General features: G+C 41.3%; 1 protein-coding gene across 1 annotated transcript in view; it reads left to right on the forward strand.

The window, feature by feature from the left end:
• The window catches only part of BTBD7 (BTB (POZ) domain containing 7), a 112,019-nt gene that overhangs the window by 34,850 nt on the left and 57,929 nt on the right, over positions 1–19,240 (forward strand). The window contains exons 2-3 of the mRNA XM_006839554.1: positions 13,220–13,407; positions 14,235–15,314. Of these exons, the coding sequence (XP_006839617.1) occupies positions 13,326–13,407; positions 14,235–15,314 (1,162 nt within the window). The 5' untranslated portion in view covers positions 13,220–13,325. The remainder of the gene's footprint in view (positions 1–13,219; positions 13,408–14,234; positions 15,315–19,240) is intronic.

Here is a 19,240-nt window from a genome sequence, read left to right on the forward strand (position 1 = left end):
AGGTAGTTAGTTTAATATTTATGGAGTGTAATCTGCAATTACAACAACAACAACAGTGCATAGTAAGAGAGAGAGAGAGAGAACAGTTAATGTACCAGACTGCAAAGCCATTTGAACTGCTTCTGCCAGTTCAGGCTCATCAGTTGCTCCTCGGAAACCCTATACGGGGTTGCTATGGGTCGGAACCAACTCGACGGCGCTTAACAACAACAACAACAACAACAAATCCTTCCTCTTTGTTTCCAACCTTGTGCATTGCAATCACCACTAGTTATCAATGTGTCTTGATTGCACGTTTGATCAATTTCAAACTGAAGAAGTTGGTGGTGGTGGTGGCGGCGCCATGCCATGGAGTTGGTTCCAACTCATAGCGACCCTGAATAGGGTTTCTGAGGCCATAAATCTTTATGGGAGCAGAAAACCTCATCTTTCTCCTGCGGAACCCACTGGTAGTTTCAAACTGCTGATTGTGAGATTAGCAGCCTGACTCGTAGCCAGAGCTACCAGAGCTCCTTGAAGAAGTTGGTAGATTTCTTCAATTTCTTATGTTTGGCTTTAGTGGTTGATGCGTAGATTTGAATAATAGTGATATTAACTAACCTTCCTTACAAGTATATGGGTATAATCCTATCACTTCCTTGTAGGTGTGTGAAGATTATCCTATCACAGACAGCATTGTACTTCAAGATAAATGTTCTTTTTGATGATGAATGCAGCACTGTTCTTTTCAATCTGTCTTTCTCTGCTTAGTAAATCATGATCGTCAGATTCAAAATGGCAAATACCTATCCACTTCAGCTCACTAATGGCTAGGATATCAATCTTTATGTGTTCCATTTCACTTTTGACAACTTCCAATTTTCCTAGATTCGTACTTCACGTTTCGATTACTAGTGAATGTTTGCAGCCATTTGTTGTCATTTTGAGCTGTGCGTCATTAGCAAATAAAGGTTCAAGCTTTGCTCCGTCCACGTCATTAAGGTCAACTCTACTTTGAGGAGGCAGCTTTTCCTCAGTCATATTTGAGTGCCTTCCAACCTGAGGGACTCATCTTCTGTGATGTATCAGGTGATGCCGCGCTGCTCTCTTCATAAGGAGTTTTCAGTGACTCATTTTTCAGAAGTGATCTGCCTCTTCTTCCTAGTTTGCCGTAGTATAGAAGTTTGGTTGAAACCTACCCACCATGGGTGGCTCTGCTAGAAAAACTAATCTCTTTACTATATGATAACTGGATTTCTAAATGCAAAAGAATGAGGGTGGACCCATACATCACACCATATACAAAAACTAGTTCAAAATAGAGCAAGGACCTAAATGTAATAGCTAAATCCACAATGCTATTAGAAGAAGATCTGGATTATACTGCAGTACCTAGAATTTAGGAGTCCTGGTGTGGCGCTGTACAATCAACCAGCACTAGATCGCGAACTCACCAGCTGCTCCTCAGAAGCCCTATACAGAGCTGCTCTGAGTTAGAACAACAACCACTACCTAGATTTTAACAGTAGAGTCTTAGATATGACACTGAAAGATTGAACAATAAGAGACAAAATAGATAAAATTTGAACTTAATCAGAATTCAAAACATGTTGTCATCAAAGGACTTAATCACCAAAGTGAATACAAAACTACAGGGAAATTGGAGGTAGAAGTACGTGTCGGATATGGAGAATGTATCAAGAACTCCTGCAATATGACAACCACAATATGACAAGCATCTAGTCAAAAAATGAGTGAAGGAGTTGCCAACGCCGTGTGGAGGCCGTGTCTGACTTTCTCTGGCTTCACAAGGGGGAAGCAGCATCAAACTCAAAACTAGCCCAAGGTCAGACATGTCTCCACCCTGTTGTTGTTATGTGTCCTGGAGTCTGTTCTGACTCACAGCGACCCTGTACAGGGTTTCCAAGGCTGTAAGTCTTTACAGGAGCAGAAAGCCTCATCTTTCTCCCACGGAACAGCTGGTAGTTTCGAACTCCTGTCCCTGAGGTTCACAACCCAATTTGTAACCACTATGCTACCAGAACCCCACCCCACAACTTTCTTTATTTGGACAGTGTCATCCCTCCCACAGCACTCCCTGCTTTACATCTGGGTTCGATCATCTATTGCACTGGCCACACAGAACTCCTAACAAGTGAACAGGGTACAGTTCAGGATCAGAAACAACTCAGGATGCGGCAGTTTTCCAATCAGGAACGCCTCTTCTCTTCTCTATTGCAGGCATACCTTGCTCTTGGCTTTGACCTTCAGCCATACAGCCCCTCAGTCTTTGCCCTACTGTGCAAAGGGGGACTGTCCTTTAGCCCAGTCTGCAAGCCAGCCTCCTGTCTGTAAGCACTCAGCTGTACTTGATCCATGGATTTAGAAACTGGAAGCTTCTCTGTCTCTCCATTCCACCGCCTTGCAACTGCCTCTGGCCATGTTTCTAGGTAGGAATCTCACTTTCCATTCATGCTCTTCTTTTTTGAGAGTCCTGGGATTGTCTTGTTCTGCTTCTGGCTCATTTTAAACCTAGCGGGGTGACAAAACTAACCAGTCCCTACATTAGGGTCCTGTACACCCTATTTGGAGTTCTGGTATGGCGCTGTGGGTTAATGCACCAGACTGCAAAGCCGTTTGAACTGCAAGGTTGGTGGTTCAAACTCAGCAGCTGCTCCTTGGAAACCCTATACAGGGTTGCTAGGAGTCGGAACTGACTTGACCGCACTTCACAACAACAATAACACCCTATTTGCATGGTCCTAACAAATCCTAGTGTGGTGCTGTGGACTAATGCATCAGACTGCAAAGTTGTTTGAACTGCAAGGTTGGTAGTTCAAGTTCACCAGCTGCTCCTTGGAAACCCTGTACAGGGTCACTATGGGTTGGAATCGACTCAGTGGCACTTAACAGCAACAATATCAAAGCATTTGGTGGGAATTAAGAAGACGGTGGAAGAAAAGCCAAAATAAATTCAAGGTACCACAACTTGAGTAGACATTTCACTGGAGAAGATATACAAACGACCAACAAGCATATGAAAAGATGCTCAAGCATCATTAACTCTTAGGAAAATGCAAATTTAAACCACAGTGAGATGTCACTTGAGTCCTGTAAGATGACTTGTGATCAGAAAGTGGAAAACAACAGGTATTAGCAAAGAATGTGGAAAACTGAGAACACTTATCCATTGCTGGTGGGATTGCAAAACAGTTTGGCAGTTCCTCAAAAAGTTAAGCATAGAATTACCATATGATTTACCATATTATTCAGCAATTCCACTCTTAGATATATGCCTGGAAGAAATGAAAGTAGGAGTGCAGCATATACTTGTACACCAGTGTTCAGTGCAGCACCAAGTAACCAAACGGTGGAAACAACCCAAATGCCCATTAGCAGATGAATAGGTAAAAATATGATACATACATGCAGCCATGTAGTGAAATGAAGTCTTGATACATGCTACACCATTGTTGTGAAGTGCCATCGAGTCAGTTCCGAACATAGTGACCCTGTATAGGGTTTCCGAGGAGCTTCTGGTGGGTTTGAACCCCGACCTTACAGTTCAAACTGACCTTGTGGTCCAGCTCATTATCCTGTAGCGCCAGACCAGAACTGCAGGCTACGTCATGGAGGAACCTTAAACACATTATGTTGAGTGAAATATGTCAGTCATAAAAGGACAAATATTGTATGATCCCGCTTCAGTGAAATACTGTGAAATAGGCAAATGCATAGAGACCAAAGTTACCAGCGGTGTGGAGGAGGGGGAGGAATGAGTCCTTGCTTAGCGGGCACTGAGCCTATGTTAAGGGCATGGAAAGGTTGGAAATGGAGAGCGTCAGTGGCTGCACAGTGAGGACTGTAATGAATGTACTGAATTGTACATGTAAAAAAACGTCAAAATTGCAAATGTTTTTGTTTATTTAAGTTTTTATTGTGAATTGAGTGATAGTTTACATGGGAGAATACCAGCTTTACACTCATCCATCCTGTCTTCTTTCGTTTCATTGCAATGATTACAATCCCCTCCATGCATCATCATTCAACAGTATTTGCTTCTATTCCCTTTGTGTGTTTTTGTTTTTGTTTTGGGATGTACTCAGGAATATATAATCATTCAACCAAAGGGCATACCTGCAAGCCTGCCCCCCGGCTGCCAGCACGCAGCCCCTCTCCCTCCTTGAGTCTAGAGTCCCCAGCCACTCCTTCTGTCCACGTCATTGTCTCTGCCTCCATCTCTGGCATTGTCGCTGCTTCTCTGGATAGGGTCCTGCACTTTGTTCTTCTCCCTTGATGGTCTCAGGTTCCTCCATACCTGTTGCAAGATCAACCGCTCCCCTCCTTTTGTTACAAAACCTCTACCTTTACATTTGCAACAATCGCAATTAGTCCTGATAATAGTTATTCACTATTGAATCCCAAGAGTCTTATCCTCATCTCCTTTCACCAGCCTTGTCCAGACCGCTTGGAAACCAGTCAGTGGAGATTCTACCTTCCCCCACACCCTTTGAAACTAAACTCCCTCTTGAAAACTTGTAAGCCAGTCACTTTGTGCCTTTATAGCGCACCCCGCCTTTTTTTAGGTAGCCAATATCTAAGTTGCCCATCCTTGTCAACCCTGTGTACAGAGTGGATGGGAATGATCCTTGCTGTGAAGATTTCTTCCCTCTTCTAAGCTACTACATCTATAAGTATAGCAAATGTTTCTGTTGTATATAGATTTAACACCAGGAAGAAACAAGCCAAGAAAAGCATCATCTTGCCATCAAGGAACATATATTGTGGTTGTAAATATTTAGAAAGACGTGTTGTTGGTTACTTTTTACTTTGATGTCATAAGCTTTCAGACTGAAGTCAGCTTGGGCTTTATGTGAGGGTCTTTCAGGCACCAAGAGGAGCATTGTCAGGGGGGCACTGGCTTCCGTTTCTGGAATGTGGCTGTGTTCGTTTGCTATGGAAGTTTTTCCCTTCAAACATTTAGGAGAAGAAAACGTAAAGATAACGTTGCTCAGAGATATAAGAGCTAGGCGCCTGAATGCCAAGCCTTGACCTGCAATCTGCCAGCTCTGTAACATGGAGTTAAGTCCCTTAAGTCTTCTGGGCCTCCTTTTCCTAATGTCCTGTCTTTCCTTGTAAGAATACTCATAGACTTGTTCCTCACATGACTGAGAAAATTAAAGGAGTTAATTCTTGAAAACTGCTTATGAGTGTCTGGCTCAGTCACTGCTCAATAGCTGATGGACATTATCATTAGTGGTATGACTATTACTATTATTGTTATCATATTAAGCATGCATCGCTAGTCTTTTTTTTTTACTTCTATAAGAAACTGATAATAACAAATATTTACATTTTAGCTATTAAGCTTTATGCATCAGATTTAAGCATGTTAAATGTAAGGTGGGATAATTTTGTCAATTCTGGAATCCGGGTGCTGGAGGCTCCAGAGTTCATTATACTATTATCGATTGTTTTATATATTCTTAAAAGTTTTCATGAGACAATTTTAGATCACATATGTATAGGGGGCTTCAAAAAGTTTGTGGAAAAATTCCATTATAGTCTCATTCTCTTTTCCCACAAACTTTTTGAAGCCCACTCAAAGTCCTGGTGTGGCACTGTGGGTTAATACACCAGAGTGAAAAGCTGTTTGAACTGCAAGGTCGGTGGTTCAAGCTCACCTGCTGCTCCTTGGAAACCCTATACAGGGTCGCTATGGGTCGGAATCTGGCACTTAACAACAACATATAACTATGAAAGAAGTACAAGTAACATCTTTTCCTAATGTAAACAGGCACAAGGACGGAGGAGGAGAATCAAACTCCACATCGCCCAAAGCTGATGGCTAAGAACCAGGGCAGATGTGTCTCCATTCTCCAGCCTTCGGACTCCAGCATCCCTCCTACAGTGCTCAACTTCTCAGCTGGGTTCCATAGTTCGCAGCAGTGGCCACACACAACTTACCGACCACACTCGCAGCGACCGGTTTATTAGTTTTGCCTTTCCTTTAGTGAGTTACTGCTGTTGTAAACATTCTTCTGAGCCATTGGAATGAACAGGGTAGAGGAAGTCATCTGCTTCTGTTTTAGATGGCCCCAAGGAGACATCTTGGCCCAATTAGTGGCTTTCTCAGCCCTCTAGTCTGGTCTCATCTTTTTGAAGATCCCTTCAGTAGACAAAAGGATTTTTGGCCGATTCTGTTTCTGACTCACTGTTCACAGTCTCTTTGTGTCTTGCTTTTGAGTTATATCCAAGGGTAGAACTGAAGGTTTACACACTGGCTCCATCATTTGTGTGTGTGATCTTGGTCAAATTATAGCAAAAGCCAGAACTTGTGTAAGGTGGAAAAACGTATTTTCCCTAATAGATAAGACTAGAACAGTGGCACTGTTTTCTGCACTCTTAAGGCAGAAAACTTGCAAGCCCAGAAGAACAAGGATGTCCCATTGAGTTTTAACTCTCACAGGTTTCTCTGTACTAATCCCGCAGCCTCAGATTCCTTCCTCAGCTGTAAAACAAAATGTTACAGGGAGATGTCAGTACACAAGGACGTCAGTAACTTTGTGAGGAAATTCCTTTATCTTTTCATTCCATTTTTCCATGAACGTTTTTATGCCTTTCTGAACATGTTAGCTTCTAGAACAGTCTGGCATATATTAAACGTTCAGTAAATATTAATTGTTATGTTAGGGCAACATAACAATTATATGTGGGAAAGACTGAAGAAATCATTTGCATCTTTGATTTGTTTTGCTGTAAATTTAGTTTTGTTTTCCTAGGCGCTGTAGACATAGGAGTTTGGACTATAGGGGTGACTGGTAACCCTTCTTGGCCTGTCAGACCTGGATGACACATTTTATGGTCCCGTATTTTTGGCGGGAATGAAGTGTCCTGTAGCTCTGCGTTTCTCTTTCATTGTGGATTTGCACATGCCCTACATTCATAGCCTTCGATAATCATCCTAAGGAGAAGATATGTTTAAAACTCAAAAGTCCATTGGTCTACCCTCTCCAAGCCTCCAGACTAACATTTAATATACAAATAACTCTTTTTCTTCATCTTCACTTTCCAAATCAAGTCACACAGCTTCACTGAGTTTATCAGACTACAGCTGGAATTCCCTTATTTTGTAGATGCAGAAACTTAAGACAATAGAAGTTGGCCCACATACCTGGTACATTAGTGGCTGGGGAGATCCTGCCCCAGATCTCTTGACTCCCATTGTTCTCCTTACTACGTAAAGTAGTAAAATAATGTCTTTATAGCAAAGTGTGCTGTTAAACAAGTGCATTCCTGAAATGCTCTGTGGAGGAAAGGGTTCCCTTAGATGGTGCTGAATCCTGCCTCTTTGGGGTTTGCAGTGCTCCCAGCACTTCACAGACACTAAGCCAACCCACTCGTCTGCCTTCAAGTCCACTCTGACTCTAGCATGCTGCCCCATGCACTTGTTGAGGCGGTCAGTCTTTACAGGAACAGACAGCCTCATCTTTCTCCCAAGAAGCAACTAGTGGGTTTGGACTGCTAGTCTCAAGATCGAGGGTTCAAACCCACCAGCTGCTCCTCAGGAGAAAGATGAAGTTATCTGTTCCTATCACGATTTACTGCCTCGGAACCCTTAGGAAACCTTAGGTTACTGTTGCTGTGAATCAGAACTGACCCAGTGGCCGTGGGTTAGCTTTGGTAGACAGGGGCTTTGTTTACCTCTGCATTTTTCCAAACTTTGGAGAAACTCTTTAGAAAATTCTAGCCTAGGGCAGGGGAGTTCTGTAGGATGAACATTCCACCATGAGGTCTGTTTGAACCATATGGTTGGCAGTTCAGACTCACCAGCTGCTCCTCAGAAACCCTATAAAGGTCGCTGTGGGTTGGAACCGACTCGATGGCACTTAACAACAATGTGATGGCTGAAACGGCAGTTGCTTTGTCAGGAGCAGACCAGATTATTCCGAGGGCCTTATATGGCCTGGGGCTGGATGTTCCCACTCTACCCTTGTTGTTATTGCTGTTGTTAAGTGCTGTGGAGTCTGTTCTGACTCATAGTGACCCTGTATAGGGTTTCCAAGGAGTAGCTGATGAACTTAAACCACTGACCTTGCAGTTCAAACCGACCTTGCAGCCATCAACTGTTATTGTTATTAAGTGCCCTCAAGTCAGTTCCAACCCATAGCAGCCCTGTATAAGGTTTCTAAGGAGCAGCTGGTGAGCTGGAATCACTAACCTTGAAGTTTAAACGGCTTTGCAGTCTGGCGCATTAACCCACAGCGCCACACCAGGACTCCCACCAGCACATTGGGGGTGAGTTAATTAAATGTTTGACCAAATATATATGTTGTTGTTGTTAAATGCTGTAGAGTCGGTTCCAACCCATAGCGACCCGGTACAGAGTTTCCAAGACTGTAAATTTTACGGGAGCAGAAAGCCTCATCTTTCTCCTGCGGAGCGGCTGGTAGTTTCGAACTGCTGCCCTTAAGGTTCACAGCCCGATTCGTAACCACTATGCTACAGCAGGCTAATTTTTAAGTTTGATAATTTTTATGGCCCACGAATGATGTTATAAATGTCCAAGTGGCCCTTGGCAAAAAAAGGTTCCCCACCCCTGGCCTAGGGCTTGTGTGTGTGTGTTTGTCTTCTAATTTCTCATAGAGTTGTTTATTCTCTCTGTTGCATTCCACAGGCTTTTTTATTTCCTCATGTTCTCCTGCATTCACTGAGCTTATTTTAAGCTCTTCACCTCATCAGACTGTGATTGGTCATGTTGATAATAAACAGAAGGGAGCTCCCCAGAGTGATGATTGTAGAAAAAGCATTTATCAGCTTTCTAGGGCCGTTTATATCCTCTGGACCTCTCTCGCCCCGGAGGCCCTCTCTTTCCCTTTTCTTTGCTGCCACATCATCCAAAGATTGAATTTTATCTTGCTGTCTACAAGAGATGTACCAGGCTTGCCTGGAAAGAAAATATCTCTTGGGAGATTAGTCTCTAATTCTCATTTCCAGCATCTAAAGACAGTACATTAGATTAAGGAATAAAGAACATAATACTCAGTTTCACTTGCCTTCGGATTTTGGCTACCTGAGATATCAATGAAATTATTCCCTGAGAATTTTGAGAAGAAATAAGGCTTTAGTACCAGAACTGCAAATTCAGAGGTTACACTCAGGATTTAGAACTGGGGACACAGGGTGGACTTGAGGGTCATATCTGATCTCGAAATCTGCTCTTCCCCCCAAGCCCAGATCTTTCCAAGGCCTGTGTTGTGTTGTTATTGTTTGATGCCTTCCAGTTGACTCCAAGTCACAGCCTCCCTGTGCACACCAGAACGAAGCACTGCCCAGTTCTGCTCCAGGCTCACACACTTGCTGGATTGAGCACATTGTTGTGTCTACTGTGCTAATCCATCTTGATGGGGGTCTTCCTCTTTTTTGTTGACCCGCCAATTTACCAAGGATGATGTCCAACCTGTTACCTCCTGATGGCATGTCCAAATAACAATAGGCGAAGTCTCCCCTCCTTGCTTCTAAGGAGCGTTCTGACTATATTTCTTCCAAGACAGATTTGCTTGTTCTCCTGACATTCCATAGCACTTTCAATATTGTTCCCCAACACTATAATTCAAATGCATCAATTCTGCAGTCTTCATTATTCATTGTCCAACTTTCTAATGCATATGAGGCCCTGGAAAATACCATGGTTGTGTCAGGTTCATCTTAGTCCTCAAACTGGTATCTTTGCTCTTTAACACTTTAAGGAGATCTTTTGCAGCAGTTGTTTGCTTTCTTGACTGCTGCCTCCATGAGTGTTGATTTTGGATCCAAGCAAAATCAACTCTTGGACAAGTTCAGTATTTTCTCTATCATGGTGTTATTTATTAGTCCAGTTGTAAGGATTTTTGTTTTCTTTACATTGAGGTGCAATCCACACCAAATACTGTAGGCTTTGATCTTCATCAATAAGTATTTGAAGCACTCTTCACTTCCAACAAACAAGGTTTTGTCATCTGCATATCACAAGTTGTTAGTGAGTTTTCCTCCTGTCATAATACTCCATTCTTCTTTATATAAAACAGTTTCTCAGATTATTTGCTTACCATACAGATTGAATAAGTATGGTGAAAGGATACAACCTGTAGGTTGAACTGTAGGAAATATTGGGTGTGTCTGGGCAGTGTGGGCACAGTTGTTGTCTCCTGTCGGGTGGGACAAGAGAAAACCAATAGAACAACAAAAAAAGAAAATAATAAAAGAGAATTGGGGGAAAGCAGGCAGACAACATCAGGAAGAAAAAAAAGAATTTAGCTAAAAGGGGGGAAAGGCAAGGAAAATAAAAACAAGGGAAGAAAAAAAAAGAAATAACATTCAGCAGAACTTATTGTTAAGTGTCATTGAGTCTGTTCTGACTCATAGCGACCCTGTATTGGATTTCCAAGGCTTTAAATCTTTGTGGGAGTACAAAGCCTCATCTTTCTCCTACTGAGCGGCTGGCAAGCTTGACCATAGACCTTGTGATTCGCAGTCCAGCGCTTATCGTATGGAATCACAGTGTTCCCTGAGCAAAACTAGGGAGTGGGGAAAAAAAAGAAAAAACAAAGAGAAAGTATAAAAATGAGAAGGGAAGGGAAAAAGAAAAGAGAAATGACGAAAAGCATAGAAACAAAAGATAAAATTTTTTAAAAAGGTGAGGAGAAAGGAGAAAAGTGGGGCTGGGACAGGACCCAGAGAAAAAAAAGTCTGAGGAACAAAGCCCACAATACGGGTTGACCGTCTCGGGCCAGAAGTCTAGGCCAGAAGTCCTCGATGAAGTTCCCGCATGTCTAGATACTGTCTGGGATCAGGCACCTGATCTGGAAGTGGTTTGTGCCAACTGAGAAGATGACTGAGGTCAGATTTCCTGGAAGGAAATCTTTTGGGCCTAGAGGTCAGCTGGAGGCAAGACAGCTGATTATGGAAGAAATTCTTGGGTTTCCAACTCATTGGACCTCACTTCGAGCTCTGCCTGTCCAATGTATTGGAGTTCCGATGCATCTAGACTTGGGCGAGGTGCACCCAGCATAGTTCCAACTTCAGACAGGGCCCAGGTTGTGCAGGGCAGGGAACATCACTAGTCACTGGGTGAGTGAGGGTGGGAGCTGGCCATACACCAAGTTACCAGGAGGGTGTGTAGAACAAGGGATGTTCCGCCTTTCTCGTCCCCAGACCACTGTCTCTATGAAAAGCTCCTTGCAAGAGTTCAAAGTGTCTTCTTCACATCACAGCAGCTGACGATTCACCATCCATCTCCTCTCTTGCTATTTTTGTTAAATTTCTTTTCCTAGTCAGTATTCAAATTACTTCTCTGTTGTTTCCTCTGGAACTTATCATTCACATCTGTTTCATTTGGTCTTTTGTGTCTTTGTTTGAAAAGGGTCTGTGTAGTGTGTCTGCTTAGTCCGCCATCTTACCATAAGTCCCAAAGATTATATTGCTTATTTTTATCTTTTAATCCCATTTTTCCACGAACGTTTTGAAGTCCTCTGTATGTATACACAGAGTAAAGGAGATCTGGTGGCACCATGGTCAGAGCACTGATTGCTAAAGATCAGTGGTTGAAACCCACTAGCTTCCTGGGAGAAAGATGTACAGTGTGCTTCCACAAATCTGATTACAGCCTTGAAAACCCTAGTTGTCGTTGTTAGGTGTCATTGAGTCAGTTCCAACTCATAGAGACCTTGTACACAACAGAATGGAACACTGCCCGGTCCTGGCCGTCTGCACAATTGTTTACTTCTGAGTCCACTGCTGCTGGAAATGCTGTGGGGTGGGTCTATTCTGTCCTATAGGGTCGTTGTTAGTTGACAGCATTGGGTTGGTGATGTGTCATTAACAGATGAAAATAAGTCTAAGAATCTTGATACGATACTGTTTTCCAGCAGATTGTTTGATGGTTGTGTAGATGTGTGTGTAACTCTTTAGTTAAAACACTTCATATTTCATTGTGAGGCTAGATGAACTGCCTGCTGTTTGGTTTCCTAACAGTTTCAATAATAGATTTTAAATTGTGTTTTCTCTTTCAGACAAGTTTTCTCTATCCAGATGGTATAATAAGGATTTAGAAGTATTCCTAGTTACCCTGTCTTCTCTGTTAGATTCTTGCAGTGTCTTCTTGTGCATGTATCTGTCTGCTCTCAGCAGCTCTCAGAATAAAGAATCTATGGTGTAGAATTTAAGGAGCTCTGACGGCACTGCAGAAAAAGCACTGGGCTGGACTGCTAACCGTAATGGTAATAGTTCATACCCATCAGCCCCTATGTGGGAGAAAGATGAGGCTTTCTCCTTCCTTAAAGATTTGCAGCCTCAGAAACCCTATTGTTAAGTCGGTTCTGACTCTAACAACCCTGGATAGGGTTTCCAAGGAGCGACTGGTGAGTTTGAACTGACCTTGTGGTTCAAACCAACCCTGCACTCCAGTGCTTTATCACACAGCACCATACAGGATTCCAATACAGGGCCACTGTGAGTCAGAATCATCGTAACGGCAGCGAGTTCAGTTTGGGTATAGAATTTAATCACTAACTGTCAAAATGATCTCTTACCGGTTCTGCTCCGTCCAGGTGAAGTCTGTTATCAGCTCATAGAAAGCAGTAATTTTATTCCACGGCTTTACAGGAAGTTAGATTTGAAAGTTTCTTTTTCTGTGTATAGATCTTCTGTCTAAATTATTATGGACCAGGTAGCCTAAAGATACTTGTTTTTAGCTGTCTAGCTTTTGTTTCTTTTCTTCAAGTAAAATGTCCAGTAAGTAAAATGTCCGAGCCTTAAGATCAATTTAGCAATTAGATATTAGGCAGAAAAACAGCAAACCAGTTACTGAATTATTGGCTCTTTGCATGTGACTCAAGTTTTTATAAACTACTCAGAATGTTAAATGATGGGCGTAGCTGTAGTTTTAAGAATTTCACCATTTCTTTTCATCCCAAATCGTTTCCCTGTGACTCACTATAAATGTTGATATGAACATCCATGTAACATGTTACATCTTTATTATCTCAGAAACTATATCTGTAGAGTTAAAATTGCAGTTAACCTAGATTCCTAATTCATGTTTCAATAGTGGTTTACACTTCCTAAAGTTCTTTGCATGTGAATTTGACAGTATGTCATCATTTTGCAAATAAAAGCCCATGTTTAGCTTGCTTTTTAATTTTATTATTATGTGATTTGAGATACATTTGAAAAAGCAAAATTATTTTTGTTTTATATCAAGAAATGGATGAAAAGAGGCTGCTGGATCCAGGATTGAAGGTTCATAAAGGCCTCTGGGATTATCCTCTGAAAAACCAGCCGATGGGATGCCTGAGTGACTAAAGACAATGGGTGCTAATGCATCTAACTATCCTCATTCCTGTTCCCCACGAGTAGGGGCTAACTCACAAGCCCAGCAGACCTTTATAGGTAAGCCTTCTGGTTGTCAATCTAAATTGAATTGTGTGTTTTCCATGGTCTTTGTTGGTGGAAAGAGAGTTGAGCTGTGGAAACATTACTATAGATAAGAATTCTACAGAGTTTAGATCCCCAACAAATGTAGATCTAGCTCTTAGGACATTTAGCCTAATCAAACTGCTATGGTACAATTGATGTTTTGTTGTCTTACCTTGCAAATTACTCTGGCCAACGTAGCAGTCTTCACTGGTAGGAAAGCAGGGAGGCTCCTAGTTCTTGTGTCCACGTCTGTTTCTTTTGCCCATGCAAATGGATCGTTGGTGTAGTTAAAAAGAAAAAGAAAATTTCCTAATTATATACAAATATTGGCGTTCTGATATGGCACTGTAGGATAAGCACTGGATTGTTAAGTTGGTTTGAATCACAAGGTCAACAGTTCAAACTCATCAGCTGCTCCTTGGAAACCCTGTATGGGATCGCTATGAGTTGGAACAGACTTGATGGCACTTTACAACAATAACAACAACCATCTGAATTTAGAAATCTGTTTCATTTCCTAAAACTCCATGATTAAGGACTGTGAAATCTGGCACTCAGTAGAGAACAAAAGCATGTATTTTAAATTCATAATAATCTGCTCTGTCCCTTCTTCTTAGGTAATGTAAAATTTAGTTGTTTGAACTTTTTCCTTTCCATTCTATTAACAAGTCCATTTGACTTCAATAGTTCAACAGTGTCTGTACACTTTTTTTTTAAGCATGAAGATGTAGTAAAATGAGTGTTTAAAATAAAGGTTAAAGAAAAATAACACATTTTCTTTCGTTTCATTTTGTTCTTAGGAACATCATCCTATTCTCAGCAAGGCTATGGTTGTGAATCCAAATTATATAGCCTTGACCATGGCCATGAGAAACCACAAGACAAAAAAAAGAGAACCTCTGGCCTTGCCACCCTCAAAAAGAAGTTTATTAAGCGTCGAAAATCTAACCGGTCTGTTGATCACTCCAAGCAGATGCGAGAGCTCCTCTCTGGGTGGGATGTTCGAGATGTCAATGCATTAGTGGAGGAGTATGAGGGAACGTCAGCCTTAAAGGAACTTTCTCTACAAGCCAGTTTGGCTCGGCCAGAAGCCCGGACATTACAGAAAGACATGGCTGATCTTTATGAATACAAGTATTGTACTGATGTAGACTTAATATTTCAAGAAACTTGTTTTCCTGTTCACCGTGCCATTTTGGCGGCAAGGTGTCCATTTTTTAAAACGCTGCTTTCTTCCTCCCCCGAGTATGGAGCAGAGATAGTAATGGACATCAGCACAGCTGGTATCGATATGCCCATGTTTTCTGCTTTGTTACACTACCTTTACACAGGAGAGTTTGGGATGGAGGACTCGAGGTTTCAAAATGTTGATATCCTTGTTCAGCTTAGCGAAGAATTTGGAACACCAAATTCCCTCGATGTGGATATGCGTGGACTCTTCGACTACATGTGTTATTATGATGTTGTTCTTAGTTTTTCTTCAGACTCTGAACTGGTTGAAGCTTTTGGTGGAAATCAGAACTGTTTAGACGAAGAGCTCAAAGCTCACAAGGCTGTTATCTCAGCACGGTCTCCATTTTTCCGAAATTTGTTACAAAGGAGGATACGGACTGGTGAAGAGATCACAGACCGAACTTTGAGGACTCCCACAAGAATTATATTGGATGAGTCCATTATACCAAAAAAATACGCAAAAGTTATATTACACTGTATGTATACTGACTTGGTGGACCTCTCCGTTTTGCACTGTACCCCCTCTGTGGGGAGTCTCAGTGAAGTTCAGGCTCTCGTCGCTGGGAAGTCAAACATGACGAGAGCCGAAGAAGCCATGGAACTCTACCACATAGCACTGTTTTTGGAATTTAACATGCTTGCACAAGGTAAGAAATTCACGAGAATTTCTAGAGTTTCATTTGTCTTCCAAACTGAAAACAGTCAGTACCGCCTGTGATTCCAGTGTTTGGGATGTGTGGTACGGTCAAGAGTTTTGGATGAATCCATTATTACAACCTCTGAGACAGAACTGAGGGTCAGTATTAATGGGTTCTCCATTTAGTATTAAAACCAAGCATTTAAAACGAGTGACTAAGTGTGTTAGATGAGACTTAAGGCTCGCTCTTCCCTAATGTAAGATGATAGATGTGGGAACAGTTAATTACACCGCTACCGCCCACTCAAGCTTAGCCCAGTTTCCCAGATTATTCTTGATCAAGGACTCATTGGGTAACTTAGATTCTCACATTCAGTGCCTGTTGGTGCTTAAATGTTAGAATAAGAACAATTCATTATCCCTCCCCTCAAAAAAAATCATTACAAAAATTTAAATAATGATATTTAGATACAAACGTATTTGACTCTGAGAATTGGACAGGGCTTCAGATTTGCATTAAACAGTGTCCTGGTTCTTATTTTTAAAAGGTTTAAATGTGTACATCAAGTAAGTACAAGCGAGTAAGCCTGGGAGTGCTGGACTCATGCCTTCATCTGATTTAAAAGAAAATTCTTCATCTGAGTTACAGGCAAATGACGACAGGAGAGTTGCATTATTTAAGTTAGTGTTGTTATTGGGTGCCAGCCAGTTGGTTTCTACTCATAGCAACCCTGTGCACAACAGAACAAAACACTGCCTGATCTTGTGCCATCCTCACAATTGTTACGTTTTAGCCCAATGTTGCTGCCACTGTGTCGGTCCATCTTGTTGGGGGTCTGCCTCTTTTTCACTGGCCCTCCACTTTACCGAGCATGGTGTCCTTCTCCAAGGGCTGCTGCTTCTTGACAACATGTCCAGAGTACAAGAGACAAGTCTTGCCATCTTCACTTCTAAGGAGCATTCTGGGTATACTTCTTCCAAGACAGATTTGTGTGTTCTTGTGGTGGTCCATGCTACTTTCGGTATTCTTTGCCAATACCATAATTCAAATATAATGACTCTTCTACAGTTTTCCATATTCATTGTCCAACTTTCACATGCATATGAAGAGATTAAAAATACTGTGGCTTAGGTCAGGCGCACCTGACCTCTTTGCTCTTAACCACTTTAAGGAGGTCTTGTGCGGGAGAGTTGCCAGTGCAATATGTTATTTGATTTCTTGACTGCTGCTTCCATGAGTTAATATACATAAAAATTATGTATCTCTAAGAAAGTGTCAGAATTAGGATTTCAGACCTGGAAAGACACCTTCCTGGGGAGATCAGTGGGAGGTTGCTGTTTTGACAGAATACATACTTTGCTCACTCTGATCATATATTAAAAGAAAACAGCTTTTGACATGACATTGAGGAGAAATTTAATTTCCTGGTGTGATGCTGTAGGGTAAGCACTGGACAAGATTGGTTTGAACCGCAAGGTCAATAGTTAAAACTCACTAGCCACTCCTCGGAAACCCTCTACAGGGTCCTATGAGTTAGATTGGACTGGACGTGTTGTTTCTGACTCATAGCGACCCTGTCTAGAGTTTCCAAGGAGCTAGTGAGTTTTAACCTCCGACTTGGTTGAAACTACAGCGCCACAATAGAGAGTGATGATGGTTTTGGTGAAAAGACATGAATTTAAGTGCAAAAAGGTAAGCATCATTTTTTTTTTTAAGCATCATTTTTTAAACTTGAGAATAATTTGTGTTGACAACTCAACAAGTTAATAGGGCCTGGGGTGGGGACGGCGGAAGAAACACCTGGTCACACAACAGTTTTAGTTCTAAAATGGAAAACATGATCCACATGAAGCCATTGAGAAACATGTATCTCGTCTGTGTGTTTACTCTAAATTCAGCTCATCAGAAAATGCCTCAACACAAAAAACTTGAAGATTGCAACATTACTGAAAAAGTATAGTACTCTGTTTTCTCAAATTATTTTTATTTTTGACAAATTTAATTAAATGATAAGAAGAATCCAAGGTGTATTGTTGTATACATTGCTGCTAAAAAAGAGAGAGAGAGAATGAATTTCTTAATACAGTTTTAAAGAAAAGTTTTCAATGAAAAGTAAAATTGTGAGTCAGCTCTTGTTTCCTTGGTAATACTTGATGACTTAATCGTGAGTCCTTTTGTCTTCATAAAGGTAAGTTTTAAAATCTGTGTGTCATTTAACTAGAATTTTACTTTGTTCAGTAGATTTAAGTATATATAACAGCACTCTTTTAAATACTCTATTAAATTTAGGGATCTCTTCTGTTTCTTTGTTATTCAGAATATGAGGTTTGTGTTTTATATCTTTCCCCCATACCTATGACACAATTCTGTGTTATATTTATAATAGCCCTTAACTTTAAAAGAATGCTTACCTTGTCTTCATTGGAAGGAGGAGACTTTTTAATCACTTGGAAGCTTAGGTTCTGAAACAGACAGACTAGATTTGAATTCTCTTGACCTGTCTTAACTAGTTTAACCTTAAGAAAGTCTCTTAACCCTCTAAGACCTTGTTTTCTCATTTATAAAATAAGGATAGCAACCCTTTGGGGTGGGATTATGAGGATTAAAGGAAATGCTGTGTGTTAACTGATCTGAATCGTGCCAGATACATAGACAGCATGCCATAAATGCTAGCTGCCTAATGGTAATCTTATCACAACATAGCTTTCACTGTCACAGTCTTTTAAAAGTCACTATAAATTTTAAAAAATTAATTCTATAATTATTTTTATTAAGCCCAGTACTAAGAAGCTTTTACAGATTTTTGCTAGATAATTATTGATGTTAAGATTTTTAAATAGATTGTCACTAGTGAGTTGGTGCATACTTCTTATTGTGCATGTCAAGCTGTTTTAAGTATGTGACTGTTTGGGATGCTACTGGAGTTCTGCAAGCAGACTTGTAATACACAGAGGCATCTGCTGTGTGGAGGAAATTAACTTCTCTCCATGCATCCAGCATAAGCACTGGTGATGAACCATGTTGGGGAGAATTAAGAAAGTTAGTCACTGAAATCACTTCCTATGTTACGTGATTCAGATGAGGATTCCCCATAAGATGCCTTGAGACTAAACTGTTAAGCAGCTGTGGGTATAACCATATACGTTGCTGTTATAACTGCCGTCAAGTCAATTCCGACTCACGACCACCCCGTATAGGGTTTCCAAGGAGTGGCTGGTGAGTTTGACTGCCAACCTTTCGGCTTAAAACAATCTTGCAGTCAATGTTTATCCTGTAGCGCCACATTATATATGAGGGGGCTTCAAAAAGTTGGTGGGAAAATTCCATTATCTTGTAGTTCTGTTTTTCCACAAACTTCTTGTCTTTTGTGTCCCCAGTGACTGGAACATAATAGATCCTCGGTTAATATCTTAGGAAAAGTGACTGTTGCCTCTTATTCAAAATTAGATTTAATGCTAACATTAAAGCCCAGTTTGAAAGTGAAACAAATTCCATCAAAGGCGACTGGGACCTGAGACTAGACATGTCCTTCAAGGTAGAAGAGGTAATTTCATAGTTTCAAAAGCATCATAAAAGCCTATATAGGCAGCCCTCCAGAGTGGTCCGGCAGGTCTAGACAAGTAGGCACTCAGACTATAACAGTTGCTGTCAAGTTGATTCTGAGAGTAGATCTTTTTAGAGTAGGGCTTTCGGTGGCTGGTTTTCCAAAAAGATATCATTGGATCTTTCTTCTGAGGTCCTTCTAGGTGGATTTGAACCTCCGACCTTCCAGTTAACATCTGAACACATTAATTGTTCGCACCACCAACAATTAAATTTTGTTGTTGTTATGTGCCATGGAGTCGGTTCCAACTCATAGCGACCCTGTACAGGGTTTCCGAGGCTGTAAATCTTTACAGGAGCAGAAAGCCTCATCTTTCTCCCGCAGAACATCT

This window comes from Chrysochloris asiatica, unplaced genomic scaffold, assembly GCF_000296735.1.
Source record: "Chrysochloris asiatica unplaced genomic scaffold, ChrAsi1.0 scaffold00025, whole genome shotgun sequence".
Taxonomy (NCBI): domain Eukaryota; kingdom Metazoa; phylum Chordata; class Mammalia; order Afrosoricida; family Chrysochloridae; genus Chrysochloris; species Chrysochloris asiatica.